The sequence below is a fragment of the Plectropomus leopardus genome, chromosome 14 (assembly GCF_026936395.1).
Source record: "Plectropomus leopardus strain MGB_pleo_1.0 chromosome 14, ASM2693639v1, whole genome shotgun sequence".
NCBI lineage: Eukaryota > Metazoa > Chordata > Actinopteri > Perciformes > Serranidae > Plectropomus > Plectropomus leopardus.
In genome coordinates, this window is record NC_142189.1 from 21817788 (window position 1) to 21839699 (window position 21912).

Sequence of the window (21912 nt, forward strand, 5' to 3'; positions counted from 1 at the left end):
AGCTCAGTCATTTGAGCCGTGGGGGATGAAGGCTCCTGCTGGGACAAAAGCACCAAATTGATGCATTCGTATTCAGCAAGAACAATCATGTGTCTGTGTGTCCATTCGGTACCTCTAATGCCCTTTGATTTGATACAAGGACACAGCAGTCTGAGGTTGAATGGAGATTTCACACGCCTTCCGTTCCAGGAAAGAGGCAGCAGCTGGCCTGCTGTCACCGTGTAACCATGGTGTGCTTGTATCATTGCTGAGGAGGCGAGGTCACTGTCGTGGCAGAGAGCAAATGTCATGTTCAACAGCAGAATCTCTTTAAATGAACTTCCTCCTTACTGAAAGTGACTTTGTGTTGTTTTCTGTTTGTTTACTGATAAAAAAAAATGATCAAAGGTTTTATATTTTTTCATTTCTGCCACAAGACAAAGGATAGATCGCACAGAGGAGCTGCAAGACAATTACATGGAGTTACAGGGTTGCAGCTGAAGACCCTGACAGCGCACCAGGAGCTGCCATTCACAGGGGCCACTGATATGTCATTGGCCAGGAGGCGGGCCCTTCAGGGCCTTTGCTCTCTCTGCTCTCATCAATTATCGCCCTGATTCAGGCTCTCCACAACCAGATGGTAAACAGTGGGCTGTTTTCCCTCAGCCTTCAGATTTTGGGGGCTCTAATATCAGTTCTCAGACTAAGACATTTTGGACAACAGAGAATTAGCGTCTACACTGTGACTGTCCTGTGTTCTTTTGCCGGGGAAATGATGGGATGATAATAGTTTAGGAGGTAGCAGCACCGCAGAGGAAAGTGCAAAATGCAAATCAAGACAAAATTTTGGGTGGTTTTGTGTAGATGAGGCCATGAATTACTTATTTAAAAGAAAACAAAGGGACAAAGCGATGGTGGTCCACCAATTTGGTCTTGAAATTTTCCATTGGAAGGATAGTCATAAAATATGGTAAAAACTTTCCTCTTCTGCTCAGAATGAATTGTAATGTCTTCGGTGATCCTCTGACTTTTTATGTAGCTCCATCACCAGGTTAAAAGTTCCATTTTGTCATTTGGTTGATAATCAGCCTGCAAACCTATTAACAGTCCCATCGGCCCTAGCTGTATTTTGTGTTTAGTGCTAAATGTTAGCATTTTTATACACTAAACTAAAATGGGGACCATGGCTAACATACCTGCCTAACATTGACATATTTGGAATAGTTTGTCATTCTGGGAAATAGCCTACACTTAATTGCTTTCTTAAGAAGAAACTTCTCTTGTGTCTGTGTGACTGTAGGCAGGGGAATTAGGCTAGCCTGGCTCTGTTAAATTTAAAAAAAGAAAAAATCAGCCTATCAGCATCACGAAATTCATTAATACATTATGTCTCATTTGTGTACAAAAACTGAAATAAAAAAACATGTTGTGATTTTATGGGGAGTAATATACTTAAAGTATTTGTCTTTTTAAAGTTTGCAGTGAGGTTAAGCTTGATAAATGGTAGGGTGCTTGGCAGACATTTAACATAGTTTACAAACACTGTTTATTTCTGCCCATGATGCTGACAGAAAAAACATTTTGGTTCATTAAAGTCTGCTGTATGTCAGGCTTGTGAGGGCAGCTGAACCGGCTGCATACCTCTCAGCTCCTCCAGGAGCTGCTGCTGACAGACAGCTGCTTCAGTGGACAGGGACGATGAATTCAGGTCATCGTGGATGTGGACTGAAAAATTCCATCTCTTTGGAGGAGTAAGTAATACTACCAATCACGTTGAGCGACAAAATATGAAGTTGTCCATGACATAACAGAACTCTCCAGGGTGCAAATATAGACTGTAAAAAAAGATTGATGACATGACACTTCCTCCAAAGCGAGGTCAAAGCATCTCGATCGCCCCCTAGTGTCCAGGTGCAGTATAGGTCATAAAGCCCGCCCCTCCATGTTGGTGAATGGGACATAGGCCACACAAAAAACTAAAAAAAACCCATCAAATAATTTTTTCACAAAGATGGTTTTTGTCATTTTATCATGGTGCTCTATGTTCATGTGTTTCTTTTTCTGTTAATTTTGGTTATAGTTAATTCTTTGCTGCAAAAAGGGGGTGTGGCATCATGATTGACAGCTTCTCTGGGTGAAGAGAACTCCGTACTACCTTTCTGCAATACTAATGTTAGATAGAGTAGGTTCAACAGAAGCTATCTTTTCATGGTCGCCATTGTCTCCATATGAAAAAGGGTTGACAACACTTCCCTGTCAAAATTCCCTAATTTCTGTCAAGCTACAGTCACTAAGGGTCCTACCATAACCAGGCTTTACAGCAGCTTAAAATCTTTTTGCTAAAATAAGCTACTGGACTCTGGTTCTAGCTCAAATGGTTGTGGACAGACACAAGAATCTGAATGAATCTTCTTGTCAGTCTCTTAGCAGGGAAGCATATTTCCCAATATGTCATGCTGTTCCTGACATTGTATTATTGTGAGCTTGTTAGCAAGCATATGTTCACATTTAACTCAAACCACAGCTGTGCTAACACATTTTCTGACTGCTGGAGACCCTGCTAGCTTAAAATGTTTTGGCTTACTTATAAAAACATATTTGCACCAAAGTACCATCTTGCACAATCAATACTCACATAAATTTAGCATAAAAATTAGGTGTAAATGTTCATATGCAGTGACAAATCCCAAGAATAAGCAGTCTTGGCAGCAACACTTTATTTCTTGATGTTAGAAGTACACAACGCAGCATGTCTCACATGTCCCAGTAATCAAACTTGTCACTGGTTTCCTGTTGAGCTTGGAGACTTGAATGTGTATCAACAATATGTTTTGCCACGCTGAGCCTCCATGCTGTTTCCCCTGAGCCACCTGTACCCCCTCCTTAATCTATCAGGCCTGATGGAAATTCCTTCCCAGCAATGATGCAGAAGAGATGGAGGGCCAGAGAGCTCCCTCTCCATCTCCCATCTGACAGGTCCTATTTGTGGCCTTGCGGGCCCGCTCACCTCTGACAGCTCAATAAATTGTACAAATGGATAACAAATGTATTTGTTTGATGGCCACATTGTGCAGAGATGGGTAACACTCAGCCACACCTGGAGTAAAGGTCTGCCACACAGTTACATCCACAAAGGAAGTGGCAGGAAATGGCAGGCTTGACAGGGTCAGGGCAGAAAAAAAAAGCACCTGGAGGCTTTAAGAAAATAACTGATGCCAGGTTTCATTTAACATGATGTCTTGACCGCTGACACTGTTGCATCTTTTATCAAGTTCCCTCAGTCCATCACTTATATAGACTTTGAATTAAAAGGAAGCTGATCCTTTTTGTTTCATGATCAACTTTTCATTGATGTTAAATTTTTAAAAGACATCTATGTTTTATAAAGTGACTCAAACAGAGTGACAGATGACAACATTAACAACAGAGGAAGACCATATCAGTCAAACCTCACCTCAAGACACAAAAGCTCCATTCTCCCGAAAGAGCTTCATTTCTTTATAAATGAACTATCGGCCTTGAGGCCCACGACTATCCATTCTCTCCCCCACATGCCTTGCCACTCACGTTGCTCAGCTTTCACCTTCTAAATGCTCACACTGGCTCCTTTGGCTCTTTATTTAGCTGCACGCTGCATACAGTAAATGTAGCTTTTAGGTAAAAGCATAAGTTTCACAGCAAATGAGCCCGCGGTAAGGCTGTTATTACTTTGAAAGGAGCCACTTGGTGACTCACCTGCCTTAAGTGCACAGTATAAAATGCATGTTCTCATGACATGGTGGGTGTGCCTGCGGCTTCTGACATTTTCCACACACCCACCATCCCTGTCACTTGCCGCCCTATGGAGCAGAAATTTTAAAAAAGAAAACAAAAGAAAAAGAAAAAAGCAAGAACTGGCTAAATGAACTGATGATTTGGTTGTTGTTTTTTCGAGCTAGAAGTGACCACATTTGGGTGAGATGGTGGTGCTGTTGAGAAGCGAGGGATGGATCTGACCGAAAACTAGGCTGTAAATATGTTTATTTCTGCTGTAAAGTTGGGCATTTCAACATGGGGGAGGGGTTTCCTGCCTCCAAAACTGTATCCAGGTCTCTTAATGCATCCATGGGTTTTTATTTTTTTTCCATTCACAGTTGTATAGATTTAAGCTAACAGATATAAAGTGTAGCAATATATTTGCTGATCTTTTCCAAGAAAGAATAAAACTGTACCGAGAGGCAAGTTTTCAAAAAAGGTACACTGGATAAGGGTTTGGCCTTTAATTATATTACCTTTTGTTGTACCTCAAATAAGGATAAAGGAGTTTAGATCTCTAAACTCCACATAAAATATACCCTGCTAATTGTCTTATTGCTAAGTTTACAGACATTGATACTTACTGCTCCTTTTATTAACATTATCAAAGAAACAGTTTCTCATCTTTTTATGTAAAATACCAAATGATTTTGGACAAATGTGGAATCTCACTTCCTGGAAACACTGAATTCAGTTTACTTCTGTAACCTTAAGGGTATTATTTTTATTATCATAATCCTGACCATAACACCTTGATCTTGAATATGTAGCTAATTCTGTCATTCTAAATATTTAATTTTTCATTCACAAACTGAAATTCTCTGATTCACTTCATGAAATTCTATCTTTCCTCTTAGAACTAAAGTCTCGTCTCAAATCTTAGTTTATTAAAAACAAAAATAGTCTCCAGCTATTGGAATATGCATTTTTTGCCACCGAATCCTTCGACTGAACACCTTTTTTATCTGGATGCTTAATTTCACACATGCAGTTATTATTTGCATTATATTTTGTGCATGTTCATTTTGTTAATTAAAAAAAGGGATTGACAGGTTTCTGCAACCACCCTTGTGCCAATGGCCAGCCAGTGGCCATTTGAGGAACTACAGTTTCTGGCACTTGGATGTTGGCTTCACTTTTTAGCCTCGGAGGAAGGCACGTGCTTCAAACAGTCTGAAAAAGCCTGCAGGCGCATGGACTCAAGAATGGCAAAAATGTTTGGTTTAACTCACCACCTTCATTAAAGTTCCTGCGATCAGAAATTCGTTTTGCTTTTTGTTACTTCACTTGCATGTTTGGCCTTCACTGTGTAAAATGATATGCAGGCTGTTTTCACAGCTTCTGAAGGGGAAATGCTCTTTTGTCAGGTTTAGTACTCCAGTGGGGCCAAACACAGAACACAGACTCAAAGGCAGATGAGGGTTAATATATTGTAAGACGAAATTATAGCACTGAAGAAAACTGGAGGAATGGAGATGGCAAAGTGGCGTTGTTGACGGGGGTAGTGATGAAGAGTTCAGTGAGCAGGCAGGATGGCTGTGATCCACAATGACAGAAACAACAACCTGGCAATGACTGGGAGAGAAGGAGCGGCTGAAATACTGGAGAGGTGATGAGCTGATGTAAGACAGGTGTGATGGCTGCGGAGGTGATGAGCTGATTGGAGGTAGGTGTGAATGATTCAGGTAAGCAGCAGGAACTCACACACACGCACGCACACACACACACACACACACACACACACACACACACACACACACACACAAACAAAGAGAGATACAAAGTGAGGTCATGGAACACAGGAAAACATAGGAGATATAATGGTATAAGAGATATAAAAGAGATATAATGTGCATATACCGAAATTATTTTGTTAAAAATTAGATATTTTGAAAGCTGAGTCTTTCTATATGTCCTAAAACAATGTCTAGATCTTTGTGCCGATAAATGAGTCCATGAATGGCTTTGCAAAGTTTGGCTCTTTTTCTGTGGAATATAGTTTTGATTTAATTTGAGATTTTTTTTTAAATTTGATTTTACAAATAACAAGATGTAGACATACTTCAATTTCTCAATAAGAGAGAGGACTGAGACCACTGTCATGTCTATGAAGCTAAATCTAGGAGATGCCGTTTGCTTAGCTTAGCACGAATGCTGGAAACAAGGATGGGCAGCTTGCCTGGCACATGACATATCATGTTCACACTTATTTGAGGTTTTTCAAGGATTAAACAAATGTGATAAGTTAATATGTGAGCTTTACACCCAGGCCACACTGCCTGTGGATCAGCACATGTGCGTCGTGAAACCTGTTGTTTTTGTGCCTGTGTTAACATATTTAAGCAGCCACACTGCCAGCATGAGCAGCGCTGCTCAGGCACAGCATAGCTGCTGCTCAGCTGTGGCACATGTAGAGATTCAGAGCCTTGCCATTTTTTCCACTAGGTATACAGCAAAAATAAACAGTACAAATAGTATTTTAATAATGTTTTGTTCTTACTGCATGGCGCTGCTACACCCCAATTTCTCATTTTTGAGATCAATCAAGTATATCTATCTATCTATCTATCTATCTATCTATCTATCTATTTATCTATCTATCTATCTATAAACATATTGACAACCACATTGCACTGTAGTTTCAATGTCTTCATCTGTCAAAGATATAAAGAAATTCAAATATGCCTGTTTTACTGAACTTTTCCTGCCTCCATTTTAAAATAGCCTTCTAACAACATTTCTGTGGACAGAAGCCCTTCAGTTGTTAATACAAGTCCTTTTTTAAAAAAAATATTTGCACGACTGTGTTATTGACAATGCAGTGGCTTTCATGGCTCTATAAATGAGTGGAGTATCAGCTTTTAATTGTGGAAATACAGTAGTCATAGGAGCAGGCAGCTCTGCAGCAGCGCCGCAGCACTCTGCAGCAGCGCCGCAGCTGCTCTGCTGGAGCTCCATTGGTATGAAAAAGGTTCCATTTATCCAAAGTCCCATTTCTCCAAAAATACACCCTGCCTGCAATGAGACAACTCAATCACATGTTGGCATTGTAGGCTATGTTTCTGTAAACCATGAATACATACATTTGGTTATGGTGAGGAAAAGAGCATATTTTCGCATGTTTATTGGCTCAAAAGTTACTGGAAAACCAGAGACAGGTCAAATAAAAAAAAAAAACCTTGTCAGTGCTCACAGGCAGCTGGAAAATGCCATGAAGGGTCAGTGAAAACACCCAAAATTGGTGGCTTCAATCACTGTAGGGGTATGTATTGTTGGAGAAACAGGACCTCAGAGCAATAAGTGCTTGTTTGTGAGATAATGCGGTGTGAGAGAAATGGGCTTTTGGCCCAATAGGACATTTTTCAGACTAAAGGGGCTTCAGAATTTGGGGCCATTGGAACAATGGCATTGCATCAGCTGTTTCATCTATTTTCTGTCTTTCTGCTAAGCTAAGCTAACTTGGTGCTGACTTTATAATTCTTGGCAAGAAAAACAAAAAGTGTATTTTCCTGAATGCCGACCAGTTCTAATGAAGGCTCAGGGACTTACTGCTTTTCATAGTGTGTCTCTTTTCTTCAACGAAATGTAGTTTTAATTCAATTTGAGTGCTTTAAAAGGTTTTTTCTCCTTTGATAAATAAAAAAAAGATTTCCAGCAATATTAAATAGAATTGTTTGACTTTTGACATAAATTTTTTGTTTTTTCTATATTAAATCAAAACACTTATTTGACTCAACCATGTGTCCTATCACTTCATGCCATGAACCTATTAACACTGCAGAAACAAGTGTAGATTATTATGTCCAATCATTTGCTGTTCAAATCAGGTGTCTTTACGATTACATAACAGCACAGCCAGCTGCCGGGTTTCTGATGACTCTTGAGGCTCCGTCCTTCTGTCCTTTTAACTTGCAGTGAGACAGATGCTCTTACCCCAGAGAGGTAATGGAGATATCAGCAGGCAATGGGGCATCCAAACAGTGCAAAGAGCCAGAATAAATCACCCGACTTGGACCTGATGGCATGAATTTCAGCTCCAAAAAATGCCTAGGGAGTACGAGAGTATCAGAATTCAAGTAGCCATGAGAGTGCTGTCTGGCACCGGCTTACAGTATGTGGGTGTCTGCGTGTAATTGTATGCATCTGTGTTTGTCTAAATGTAAGTACCGTATCCTCAACGCACGTAGGAAGCTAAAATTTGCATCTCTGAGAAGGTGGAGGTGTCTCTCACAGGCACTTGATGCTCATGTGACACGCAGGGGAGCTGGAGCCTCCTGGGACATTCATTAGTCTGCTAATCCCATGCCATAACCATGATTTTGATGGGATTTTGTTAAAGTAACCTGGAGGAAAAAACAACATCCTTGCAGCTTGGAGAAAACATGCACATGTTTAAAGAAATCAGTATTTTATCACAATCTCTACTCCTGGCAATGTCTTCTTCCTTTTTTAAAGTACCGTACGCAGCCCACAGAATGATCCAACACACACAAGCAGCCTGTGACAGTGCAGCCTCAGCAGGTGGTGTGTATGTGGGTGGTGTGGGTGCTTGATATTCCTCCAGGATGGCATCCACTTCAAGCCAAGATGGACTATAGATCATGAGTACCCACCTCCTGTGGGTCAGGCCCGCTTCCTCAAACAGCAAACAACAAAGAGGACGAGAAAAATACTCTTTGCATGCACTCTACAGTGTTCTCAATTGTTGTGCTTATCTGACCAAAATTACACAATTTCTATTCTCTGAGTATGTTGTTTTAATCTTGCATGTTACACATTAGACAAGAACATTGTGCAGAATTAGGTCTTTAAATTGCAGGGTTTTCTTTCTCAGTTTTTTATTCCAGGATTAAAATAGATGGATAGCAAAAGAGAAAAGCTACTGCAGAACTGTGCTTTCAATCACAGCCAAGATTTAGTAGGACTACACTGATGGCCTGTTTTAACAGTTTTTATGCTTTTCATTTCTTGATGTTTCCTTTCAGTAAATTTATTTCGAAAAAATGTATTTAAGACCCTTTTGGATGCAAAAAAAAGACAAAAAACTGTACGCAGCTCTTGTTTGAGCTTTACAAACACCCAAATTGATTGATTTGATTTCTTTCAAAAACATGGGAGGATGTTACAAGTTATGAGTTACAAGAAAACTTGAAATTTAGCAAAAACGAAAAAAAAAAGGAGAACGAAAAGAACAAACAAAGAAACAGGACAAAAATGCTAAATATATAGTAGTAGTAATAATATTAATAATAATTTTAAATATAGTTTTCTGGACATTACTCTCTATTAATTTTTCTTCACGGGTCATTTTATTTCCCTATTTTTTGTGGTTTGTGGAACATCTGTTGCCAAGTTGCTCATTGCATTTTTAGCCATATTTTCAAAAGAAATCAAACCAATTTGCTCAAAGTTCCCGGTTTCAAAGAGTAAATTAAACATTTCTCTCTGAACATGCATGCACTGGGAATTCTAGCCAACAAAATCAAATTTTCCATCACAACATCTGCTCTGGTGTTCGCTCTGTAAATGTTTGTGTCAGTACATGTGTGATCAGAAGCACTTCCTTCCGCTCTCCATCCAGTTTCAGTGAGCAGACACGTGTTGCTCAGTGGCAAAGATCCTGCTCAGGCCATCCCTCTCCAGCTGGTATGAGACAGAGCTGCCAGAGTCGTCTTCATCGTCTTATGTAAGATTATCAGCCCGGTGACTCAGGGCTGACTGATTTCACACTCTAAAGCTCACAGTTCATCTGTGTTGTGCATGAGGTGGCAGGACTCTCAGGCACAAGCTGTGTCTCCCAGACGTGGTTTGTCCAGATCCTCCGCTTTTAAATGTCAGTCATGTCATTTGATTCAGAAGACGGGTTTCGCACCAAAAAGGAAATAAGAGGTACAGACAGATTGGTTTGGACGGCGAGTCAGTGGAGAGCTGTGCTCATTACTAAATGTTTTTATGTGTGTCTAAACAATTGAAGAAGCAATGGGCTCTCACTGATCTGACAGACTGCCCTGGTCTATCTCATTTAATGTATCTGGTGCTGTATTTACTTTGAACATTTCTCAGTCACCTGCGTTCTCTCCAGTCCATGTGCCTTTACAAAAAGCGCACTCGATCCACTGCAGATCTCTTATTAGTTTGGAGAGAAAGGACATTGCAATTATGAATCAGCTGTGCCATAATTTGCCAAATTACACCGACCAGAATAGCAGTCTGAAGCAATGCACAGAGAGAGAGACCTCTAGATGGTCCTTGGTGGTCACCACTGGACTCCATGTACCAGCTGCTCTTTACTCAAGTTCTTAGCGATGGTTGAACCACTGGACTGTGAAAGTCTTATTACAAACTACAGTATACAATACAACAATACAATTTTGATGCTTCTCTTGTCCACTCAGTCTTCAACTGGGCTCTTAGACATTTACCCTGTGACACAGAATTGCATGTTTGATATTTAAGGTCATCTATTAGCAGAAAGGGTATTTAATATTCAGAATTATATTTCTTTAGTTTAAATAATCGCCTGAAAATATGAGTTGAGTAATGAAACCAAGTGAACTTTTTTCAAGTTACATCATCACCGTGTTTCCTTAACCTAAACTACATGACCTATGTAACTTGTGTAGCAAGTGTATTTGGTACACAAGTGTACTTGTGTATGTAGATAGCATACAAACCAATGTATGTGTTACTGTATGTGTCACAATTCGCAGTTCAAAAGGGGACTCGATTGCAGAAAAGCAGTAAGGCAGGTAGAAACAACAAAAAGTGAGCTGTAATGAGATAAAGCTGATGGCAGACAAATGACAAAAAAAAAACAAAAAAAAACAGGCAAGCAACAGAACTAGGAAGCTGGCTGAGGTGAAACAAAGTACAACAATATAACACAATAAACTGAACTGAGAACAGAGCCATACTGGAACAAGGAGCACAGAGAGGACACTTGTGATAAACAGACTGAAAAAAGGCAAGAGGGAGCAAAGACTCAATACACAAGGAGAGTCGGGAGATAACAGGGGACAGGTGACAGCAGGGTTAAAGAGGAACAGGTGAACCTAATCAGGGTGGGGCAGATGATCACTAAAGAGGGAAAACACACAAAGACAGGATGTAAAACCAAACATGGCACATGAGGAGTGAGCCTACAAAAAAAACAAGAATCAGACCAAAATGAAACAAAGCAAAACCTTCAGGAAAAAAAAAAAACGTCCAAAAGATAACAGACACACAAAAACTCAGGATCTTGACAGTATGAGAAAACACTGGAACATAAGCAGTTCGGTGCATTGCAAAAATAAGTAGTCAGGTGCTACTTCAAATTTTTGTTTTTCTCAACCCTTTGAAACCTGAGCAAATTGGATGGATTTCTTTTCAAAACATGGGAAAAAGCAAAGAGAAACTTAAGAAGAAATGACCCAAAAATTAGCAAAAAATAAAACTAAATAAAAATGTAAAAACTACAAGAACAATAAAATAAAAACAACAACAATCAACATGTAAAAGAGTGCTTAAAAATGTAATTTTGTGGAATAACTTTAAATATATTATTATGATAATTACAAATATATTTCTGGGACATTTTTTCCCTCGCTTTTAAAAAACATTTTAATTTTAAAAATAATTTTCATAACTTCTAATTTCTTGCAATATGCACAACATTTCTTGCCAAATTCCTCCTTTTTTAACCAATGTTTTCAAAAGACAGGAAATCCATTTGCTCAGGGTTTAAATGTTTAAATACTTATGAAGATGCCTGAACGCAGCACAAAATGATAGAGATTGTCAGATTTTAGTCATTTCAAATTAGCATAGAAACACAAGCTGAAGGTTGCCAGTTTGATCCCTGGATCAGCAGGAAGTGTACGTGAAAGTTTCAGTGCTTCTGAGCAAGAACAACATTTTAGAAGGCGGCTCGTATGTGTGAATGTGGGTAAGTGCGTGAGCATGATCAGGAATTTTCCTGAAAAGAGAGCATTTATCTCAGTGAGTTTTATGCAGATTAGTTTCCTGCTTATGACCAGTTTTTTGGTGCATACCAATTATGTTGTCAATATCACATCCTGGTTTCAGACACCTGGATATGTTAGCTGCAGTGTCGTGATATAAAAAGGGACGTTGGGGCACATAAACATCTTGTCCAGGTTTCTGCTCATTCTCTGCCATGCATGCAGCTGTGTCCTTAACTCCAGTCACATTACAGCCAGTAAGACAAAAAGTCTGATGATAAATAACAATTCTAGTGTGCTGAAATGTCATTACAGCTGTGAACAGAAATGTCAGACAGTACAGAATGACACACCTGCATACAGTGCAATTATAGTTTATTAGGAACTATATATCACAAAAACAAATATTTCTTAATGCAGAGGGAATATTATATTTGTTTTTTAAAGCTTGTTTTCAGGTAATTTTCTTGTAATAATTTACTATTTTATTGCAATTTGTATGACATTTCTAGCCAAGTTGCCAATTGACTTTTTTCCCCCATGTTTTCAAAGGAAATTGGACCAAATCTGCTCATGTTTCAGAGGTGTACATGCATGATAAAGGCTTCTAAACGAACCACAAGAAAACTGTTGTTAATCCAGGGTTTAAAGAAATAATGTAGCCATGTTTCCCCTGCAAACCTTCATTTCAACCACAACACACCTAAATCTCAGAGAGAGTGCTTTGCTGTGGCTTCATAGAGTATCACACACCATGTGCCGAAGTGTGACAGATGGAGTCATTGTCTCAATTCAGCCTGCAGACTCTGGTAACCCATTTTTGCCGCTACATTTTCCCTGCTACATTTATTCCTATTTTTGAACTCATTAAGAAGACCGAAGGGAGACAGGAGAAGCTTTTAGTGATGGGCCTTCATCTGAAAGGTATCTGTCGCTGCATTTGGGTGTTTCTCATCAGGGAAAAGCAACAAAAATACAATTAAATGGAAAATTATTTCCAACTGATCGAACTTTTGGTTTACAGCACATCCACAAAAACATCAGTATGGCTTACTGACTCCTAAAATACCTTTCTCTAAGAAAAGCACCTCTAAATTGAAATTTCACACACACATCTTCCCTAATTCAATCTTCTACTACTCCACAGTTATGCTCAGACTGTAAAAATGTTCCTAAAAAGTGAGGTCAAAAGGCAACTCTAACCTAAGAAGACATCTCCATAGAAGCCCACTCCTTCCGCCTTCTTGTCTCCGGCCTGGTCGACCAGTTCGGGAAAGTGAGCCCCGACACACACGTTGACAGCCTCCTTCACCTCCACTGGCAGAGACCTCAGTTTCTGATCGTGCTCCTTCAGGGCCTCCTGATTGAGCTGCAGGCACAGGGACCAAAGGTTAGTTAGAGGTTACAGGCTTGTTGAAAGGACACATTGACATTTTCACCGTCTCTTTTCTCTCTGCCAGATGCTTATCATAATCTTTAGGGAATAGATTTGTGTATTGGCACCAGTAAAAATAAAGATCATTGCTAAGCTCCAGCTTAGCAAACTGGCTTGAACCCAGTGGATTGATTTTAAACAACAATGAGGATCAGCTACTTTCAGAATATTTAATAATGTGGCAATGTGCCTGTATGAAAGAAAATGGTTCAATACTTTATCAATGATGTTAAACACATACAGCAAAGATTAGTTTTGCATGTTATCCTCATTTGTCCCTAAATCTCTTAGCACTTGCCTGAATTCCTCCCACTGCTTCTCTTCATATCAAAAAATGTATTTGTAAGCTAATACTATTGGTGAGGCATAAAAACACACCATCCATCTGGCGTTCAAGCGTCAATGTCTAAACTATCTAACACCTCGTTTCTCAATCATAACTGCCAAGACTTCAGCAATCCAAAGCAAAGCATTGTCAGAAAAGTGCTCTGACATCATTTACAGCGGTGGGAGCTTGGGGCTGCTTTCTCAATCGCCTGAACTGGATGCGTCACACTGAAACATTACGTATGATCTCTGAATGGACAGATGGCAGCCGTTGACAATGAATTTGGGGATTTGTTGTTGGCATAGTGTCGATTTGCTTGTATTAATCAGATATTAATCACGCTGTGGGAACACACCTACCATGTGGGAGGGTGTTTCCAGCACAAGAAGATTTCTAGGGGGCCAAGAAATCAAGAATTTAATCTGCTTTTTGACCGGAGGAACCGCAGGCTGAGTCTAGTTACTGCGTGATTGTTCCAGGCAGCAAAAAAGTCCTTCTTCAGGGGGTTGTGATGGTTACCAGCCATCTGGGTTTACAGTGCTGAACATTTGCTAATTTGTAAAACTTCTATTGATCTAATTTGCCTTTACAGATCTTCAGACACAGAAGAAGAAATGTGCAAAAGGGACTTTTACGCCTCAAACACACCAAACAGACATAAAAAAAAACTAGTGGCAACGAAGGCAAACTGGTGCGTCACCTTACGTGGTCTGTGTCTCAGCCACAAGGTCGCACTTGAGAAGACCACAAAGACAACAACAGCTAACGCACAGCATGTGCATTCTAGACCTGTGTGAGAGAGAATTACTGTCCACACCAACAGATGGTTGTCTGTATCAGGCCCCCCAGGAACGCAACCTTGCTTCAAACTTTTCCAGTAAAAGAAACGTCTGTTAAACTGTTGACAAGACACCTCGAACTGCAAACGAGGCCAGTTATGACTTTTTCTGTTATGATGTTATGATCGATGGAGATTTATATTTAGAAAATATTAAAAATCTGTGACAGCATCCTAAATGTAGAGTGCTGAGAAACACCACTACGCATATTCAGTGGGCTACATACACCAGAAGTAAACCTGGAAGCTCAAAATTTTTGGGGCATTTGCGCCAGGCAAACAATTCCAATGGATCAAATAGGCGCCACCTTAGGGTCTGGTATCCATCTATTATTATACATTCATAGTCTGTATTATTCATTCTCAAAGGAAACTGGAAGACCAACAGGACATAGATTTGTGTTTCCGAGGATAGCGAAGGAATGACCCTCAACAGTCTACCTCACTCTGCCCCCGATTGGCTCTGGTGTGTCATAGCCCTTAGTAATTAGTTTAGCTCCTAACTTCTAGAGTTTTTGTTCAAAAAGTGACTGCAACATCCTCCTAAGTGTATCCTGGTGTCAGTGTGTTACCTGATTAGTCAGGGTCTTGATTTCTTCCAGCGTAGCAGCCTGTTTCTTCATCAGAGCCACTTGCTGTGGGCTGTAATCTGAAGACTGTAAAATCACAGCAAAGTACAACACATGTCACTCCTGGAAAACATGATTGATCTGTGGTTTGAGTCTGTTTGAGTGCATATGGTATCAGGTGAGAGATAAAAGACTGTCTGCATGTCTATAAGCAGTTCTGCTCATGTTTCTGCCTGTGCGTGTGTGTGTGTATATGTGTGCAGATCTAGAGAGGAATGCACTCATGGGATGCAACCTGAGCAAAAGAATCGATACAGTTAAGTCACAGCAGGCTGGACTTGTCCAGTTTGGTTACACCGCTGTTATTGCACCTGGGCCATTCAATACTGAAGCTGCGCTGATTAAACAAGTGATTGTGTTATAAATAGTTGCCATAATTATCAGGCAAATGCTGATTAGGTAGATCGAAATGAGCTGCAATGCGACCCTTATGCACGGAGGTGAGTGGGTTTTTGCTCCGAGTCGATGGCAGAGGAACAGAGTGAAATGGCCTGGTCTTTAACCCAGATACAACAGGTCTGAATCTTGATGAGGAACAAGAGCAGAGCCCGGTGAGTCATCGACCACACATGGATTAGTCTGCTCCCTGTAAACAGCCTCTGAGTAATGGACAAGCCTGGCCTATGGTCAGGGCCTGCTGCACTTTACTCAGTGGTTAAAGGGCTGTGTGTGTTTGCCTGTGCGGGTAGCTTGAGGGTAAATGGGTGTGCGTGTTCACGTGTGTGTGACTGTACTTACAGTTCAACAATGTGTGTGTGTGTTTGTGTGTGTGTGTGTGTGTGTGTGTGTAAGCAAGTACATGGGTTTATGAGAGCAGGTGTGCAGATGTATGAAAGGAAAGCGCTGTAAGACGCGTATTTCTCCAATGTTTTGTTCGATTCTTTTGGTAACCATAGTTACACTGTTAAATATAATGTGTTAAGCAAGCTAGTCAGTGGATGTGAAGTGTGAGCTCTGACAGTGATGCTGTTTAAGGTACGTGTGCAGAGATGTGAGTTTTTAGCATCAAACTTCAGTCAAATTATGTGAAGATTTCCATTGCTTTTTCCTTTAAAGGAGCAGTTCAACATTTTGAGATGTATGCTTATGTACTTTCTTAGTGCGATTTAGGTGAAGAGATTGGTACCACTCACATGTTTGCTTGTGAAAGCGGACCTATTATGCTCATTTTGAGGTTCATTCTTGTATTTTGACTTTCTACCTAAACATGCTTACATATTTTAATTTCCAAAAAAACACTTTATTTTCCTCATACTGTCTCTGCTGGAACACCTTTATTCACCCTCATTCTGAAAGACTTAGTTTTAGCATCTGTCTCTTTAAGCCCTACTCCTGAAAATGCCCATTCTGCTCTGACTGATCAGCGTTTCCAGGTTTTCCACATTTTCACTCTCAGCGTAGCTTCACTGCCACTGACGTCCGGACAACAATAACAAACAACATTAACTTCCAGGTAGACAACTGAAACCGGCAAACTTGTTTGTCATTTTCATTCATAAAAGTAATGTTTAAAGATGTATAGTTTAACACGGTGGTGTGATAAATCTTGCAGTTCTGTTGTGTTTATTTCATATGTCTTTAATAAACCAAATCTACTGTAACAGAAGCTAAGCAAGTACTGCAAATCAAAATTTAGCCAACTAAAAAGACCCACCTTAAAAAAAATCAACATCAGTTTAAGTGTACACTATAGTTGGAATATTTTCACCACTTTAGCTAACACACTAACTGATCGAGGCAGCAGTGGACCAACTCTGTGTTTTGCAAAGTAAAATGACTGTTTTGTCAATAGAGGCTGGTGGCTTTGAGATAACCGTTTAAGTTCCCCATCTGAAAGTTCGGTGTGGTGGCGAGGTAAAGCAGTGGCAATCTTCCAAATATAACGTATAGTTAAACTTATATGGATTTTTTTCAGTGGACCTTTTTAGGCGGCTAAACACTAACCAATTGAGGGAACGTTTGCTCAGCAACCCTTTATTTTATGTATGTGATGCAGAGGTTTTCCAGTTAAGCATTATTGTAAAAAAACATTGTGATTTAGTCTATAGTGTCACTTTCTACCTTGAAAAATTATTGGTAAAAGCTCCTAAACCTAAATCTTTGCCACAGTTTATATGAACATCTAACATTGTGACATTACATAAAGCCTTTGAGAGAAAACAAGGAAAAGTACTGTATATTAGATCCCCTTTAAATATCAAGCTTCTGCCAGCCATGCTGGTAACTTGTTACCTTTAGACAGATCCAGGCTAGCTGATTTCAGCTGATTTCAGTCTTTAAGCTAACCAGCTTCTAGTTCTACCTTCATACTTTCTGCACAGACTTTATGCTGGTATCACTCCTTTCATCAAACCCCCAGCAGGAAAGTAATAAATTGCATTTCCTAAGATGTCAAACAACTCCTTCAAGTCTACATACATGCTCAAAAAGTCTAAATCTGCTACTTTCAACAAGTTTAAAAGACTACTTACCACGTTATCAGACTGACTGGGCTCATCCAAAATCTCTGTGCTCATTGCCTTTTTCAGCCTAAGAGAAGATAATCATAATTTTCAATTTGAACTCTTGTAAATAATGTTAAAAATTCATCAAATCAGATCCAATGTGCTGTTTTTCTTCTGAGTAAAAAGACTGCGACACAGACAGAGAAACGGCAATGAAAGAAAACACATAAAGTAACTGAAGGCAAGGTCACGCTGTGAACTCACTTTGCTTTCTCTGAGGATGAACATTTGGAGATTGTTTTCTTCTTATTCTCTTTGATTTCACTGCAAAACAAGATAGAAAGTGAAGACCCCTACTTGATTCAGATTCTAAAAAATGAAAAGTGTTACTATAAACAACCTTACTTCCTTTAAAAAGGAGTTGCTGGGCTGTGTGTCTCTGATGTGACCTTTTCTTTACAGTGAAAGGAAGGCTTAAAATGTGATGTTATAGTGTCTGTGCAGACAGGTAGATTATTGAGGTTGCCTTCGCCTCCCTACTGCTGTTTAAACACCTGTTGGATAATGGCTGTCCTGAGATAACCATCTGCCAGCTGGGGACTCTGGATAACACACACACTTACAAACACACACACACATCCAGAGCACCATAAGCCAGCCAAGGACATTAAAAGACCCGCACATTGAGGTGATTTATTCATTATTTGATAGTATTGTCTTTGCAAAAATGTCAAATGTTTCACCTCAGATGACACACATACACATACACACTGTCACACCAAAATCTCAAGGCACAGATTGCACACACCCAGCAAACCCTCTGCACTGTCAGTGTGCACACCATGTCCTCAATGTGTTGTATGTGTGCTCACACCTCTCCAGGGTCTTCAGCTCTATGGTGTGTCTCTCTGTGGCCATCTCTAGCAGTTTGGCCAGTCTCTGTCACAATAGAAGACGGAAGTGACACAATCACAGTTGAGATCAAGCTAGAAAAGATTTTGAGTTGCTCTAAATAACAATGCCAGTGCTTTGTGTGTGATTAAAGTCTCTCCCCCAAAGCAAAAGTTCAGCCCCGTGTTCAGCCCTTGGCTCTCAGAGCACCAGAACCTGCATGCAGGATGCTTCCTCTCACCTCACTCCAAAATTACCTGACTGACCTCTCAGTTTCATGCAGATCTGGAGCTTATGCTGAGAGTACCCCTGAGCACCTACATCTGGTATAGAAATCAATAGAGCATCTAAAACACTGGCTGCTCGCCCACAATCTCACACACACCACAGGTAGAGAGAGAAAAAAATAGGTGCTCTATGAGCCACAGTGCATCTTGAGTCATGGAAATGAATCCTATTTTTGGTTTGTATCATCAGAAGTCATAATGACAGCTAAGAGGGAGGTATGAGGAGAGTAATGGTTAATAATAAGAAGCCCGTAAGAGCAGGTTATACTAGGATGAGGAGTTGATTATTACTTTCAGGTATCTATTTAAAATGTTCATATATGGATGAAATGTAAAAACACTGTTGATGTGTTTGAGATTATAGCACATTGAAGTGCATCATCTGATACTGCAATTATAAAAAAAAGTATATGGTTCCAAACTTTCTTGCAAGACATTTGAAGTTAGTGTGACAAATAGCTATACATTTGATGCGAATAAATCAGACATAAAGGCCCTTTTTTGCAGCACAGGTGGATCTTCTGCTGACCAGGAACTGGAGAGTCAATTAAAGAAGTTGATAATTGCCACTATGAGCAACACCTTACACATTACACAGTCAATTGACCTCTTGTTAATATAAGAATATTGATTAGTGCAGCATTAAGTGCAGTACTTTAGTAAATGTACTGATTTACTTTCAATCACTTATGTCCTTTTTTCTCATTTTAAATGGGAAACAGAATTTTAAATGAGCCAACATGAGCCTGTATTTTACTGACCTCTGTAGCACACTGCTCTTTCTTTTTCCTCAGCTGATCACAATGCTCCCTCCACAGAGCTTGCAGCTCAGCCTGCATCTTTTCCTTCTGCTCCTGCACCCGCTCTGTCTTCACCCCAGAGTCCGAGGAGATTCCCCCTCCCCTGGAGGAAACATGACATGAGACAACATAACAGGACATATGCAAGGGAATTACACTTCATGCACTAACAGCCAGTACCCCTTTAAGTGCAGAAATGGTTACTGGAAATCCTATATAGCAATGCTGATTTGGCCTTGAATAACATGTTTGTCCTGAGAGCTTAGAGTTGAGGACTGTGCACAAAAAGCATATTCATTTAGTTGTCCTCTTCATCCGCTAATATTTTGCTTCAGCTGGAAAAACACATTAGCTGAGGAATATTCTCCATGCTTCTAAATATAATCTCATTAATGACACGGACCAAAACAACAACAACTTCATTAGTGGGTCAGTATTAATATGCTGTTGAATTCACTGCTACTTTGTAGGAAACAGAAACAGTCTCTGGTGAATGACTAAACATAAACAATCGGACAGATGGATCTCAGCACTCTGAAATTATTGCGCGACACCCCTCCTCCACAAACACTATCTAGTCTTGTGTCTTGTGTCAAACATTTTCTCTCCTACTGCATTTCAGCTAGAAAACTGACTTGGAAAAGACAACAAATAAGATAAAATAAACCGTCTTACTCCTTTTTCTTCACCGAGGCCTTCTTCTTGATGGCCTTGAAGGAGTCAGAGTGTTTCTGAATTACATCCTCTCCTTTTTTCTGATACTTTTTCTCTGCCTCTTTCATGTCTCTCTCCTGTCGCTTGATGACCTTCAGATAGTTCTTGTGCTGTGTCAGTTCCTCGGTAGTCACAGTCGAAGGCTCTGCAGCATAAACACAAGCGGCTTTGTTGTGAGAATCGTCCCACAGCTGTCTGCAGTGGGCATGCACCTGTACTGTGATATATCTATGTACCAAATATTCTTAGACATTTTCCCTCTTAGAGATATTAGTGCACTAACATACTGGAAACTGTGGTGAGTGCAGCACATGAAGCATTTCAGTGTTACCTTCGCTGCATGACGGAGGCTGAGATGGGTCACTCAATCCTGCAGACTCGGGTGATGGACTCACTGGACAGGGCAAGACTACAGCAACTGGCTCTTCAGCAGCACCGGCAGCTTCTGTGTCTGATTTATCATCTGAAGAAGGCTCAGGGTTTGCATTGGAGTCGTTTGCCAGCTCCTCTTTGGTATCAGTAACTGCTTCTGGCTCTGGAACCTCCTCCTTCTCAGGTGTTACCTCCTCCTCAGGGGAAGGAGAGGCTTCAGGGAGGGCTTCAGGTGTGGCGCTTTCTGCATCTGGGGCTGGATCTTCAGCAGGAGCGTCGTCAGGAGCTGGAGCAGGTTCTGCTGCAGGTTCTGCTGCAGGTTCTGCTGCAGGTTGTGGAGCATCTGACTTGATCTCATTCTCATCTTTAGCTTCTTCTGCACTTGCTTCTGGTGGAGACTGGGGTGACTGGTCATCGGCATCAGCTGGTGGTGTAGATTCGGATGCGGCCTTTTCTACGGGAAAAAGGGAAAGTGGAAAAGTGTTCAAATACAGCTTCTCAACCCATAGAGAACCCAAATATGTTCCAAACACAAAATAAATTTTGTGTAAAAGTGGATTTCTATCTCAGTGCCCTCATAAATCATTAGCAATTTATTTTTATTAGAATAATTTATTATGCACTCTTTTTTCTGTCCATTCATATTGATGATGAAATCTGACCACAGAAACCATCTAACAAAAAACAAACATTTATTTTTAACAAAGACATGAGTTTATTTATTTTTCATTAACGGTTAACTCATGTCAGTGGATAAAGTGATGTTTCAAAACACATTACGTATATTTTTGTATTGTATTTGTCATCACAAATCAAAATATCTTCAATTTCTGATCTATTACCAGAAAACCTCCTGAGATGAATATTAACAACAACATAATCAATAAGCTTGCAATATTATGAGAATTAAAAATTAAAATTAAATTAAATCAGAACAGTATTTCCCTATTTAAACTGTATTACCCTGTTCATTTTCTAGTAACAATCAGATCCACCATCCATCCCAATGGACGGGTATTTAAAAAAAAAATCCTGACTAAAAACTATAAATCTTTCATATGATTTTTTGACATGTTTAAGTCATATAACATCTCATGTTTACTTTAAAAACAGTTTAAAGACAAATTATGTACTTAAAAAGTATGATTAATGGTCTGAAAAGTGCCTTGCTTTTCCTCCTTCCCTCATGGTCAGCTATACTTGTCAAAAAAGGGTTAATGGCTCTACTGCAGTCCACACTTTAGATGATGCTGAACACTGCGATTGGATTATAGACAAACCATCAAATAAGTCTTTGCATTTGGGTGGAGTCAGATGTCCGAAATCATAGTTCTAGACACTCTAGAAAAGTTATGTTCACTGGAATAGACGAGGCATCTGAACATTCAGCACTAAACACCTACTACAGTAGTAATATTAAAGGTCCAGTTTAAAGAATTTAGTGGCATCTAGTGGTG

At 39.9% G+C, this 21912-nt stretch overlaps 1 protein-coding gene across 2 annotated transcripts in view; it reads right to left on the reverse strand.

Annotated features, from left to right (window-relative positions):
• Positions 1–11357: 11357 nt before the first annotated feature.
• The window catches only part of plcb2 (phospholipase C, beta 2), a 34402-nt gene continuing 23847 nt past the window's right edge, over positions 11358–21912 (reverse strand). Inside the window, exons 25-32 of one of the 2 annotated variants that reach the window (XM_042501238.2) lie at positions 20415–20909; positions 20045–20228; positions 19331–19472; positions 18266–18330; positions 17656–17715; positions 17419–17476; positions 14891–14974; positions 11358–13086 (exon numbers count right to left, since the gene is read on the reverse strand). In XM_042501238.2, the coding sequence (XP_042357172.2) occupies positions 12916–13086; positions 14891–14974; positions 17419–17476; positions 17656–17715; positions 18266–18330; positions 19331–19472; positions 20045–20228; positions 20415–20909 (1259 nt within the window). In that variant the 3' untranslated portion in view covers positions 11358–12915. Of the gene's footprint in view, positions 13087–14890; positions 14975–17418; positions 17477–17655; positions 17716–18265; positions 18331–19330; positions 19473–20044; positions 20229–20414; positions 20910–21912 lie in introns of those variants that run through there. The other variant, XR_015778659.1, reaches the window with a different exon arrangement.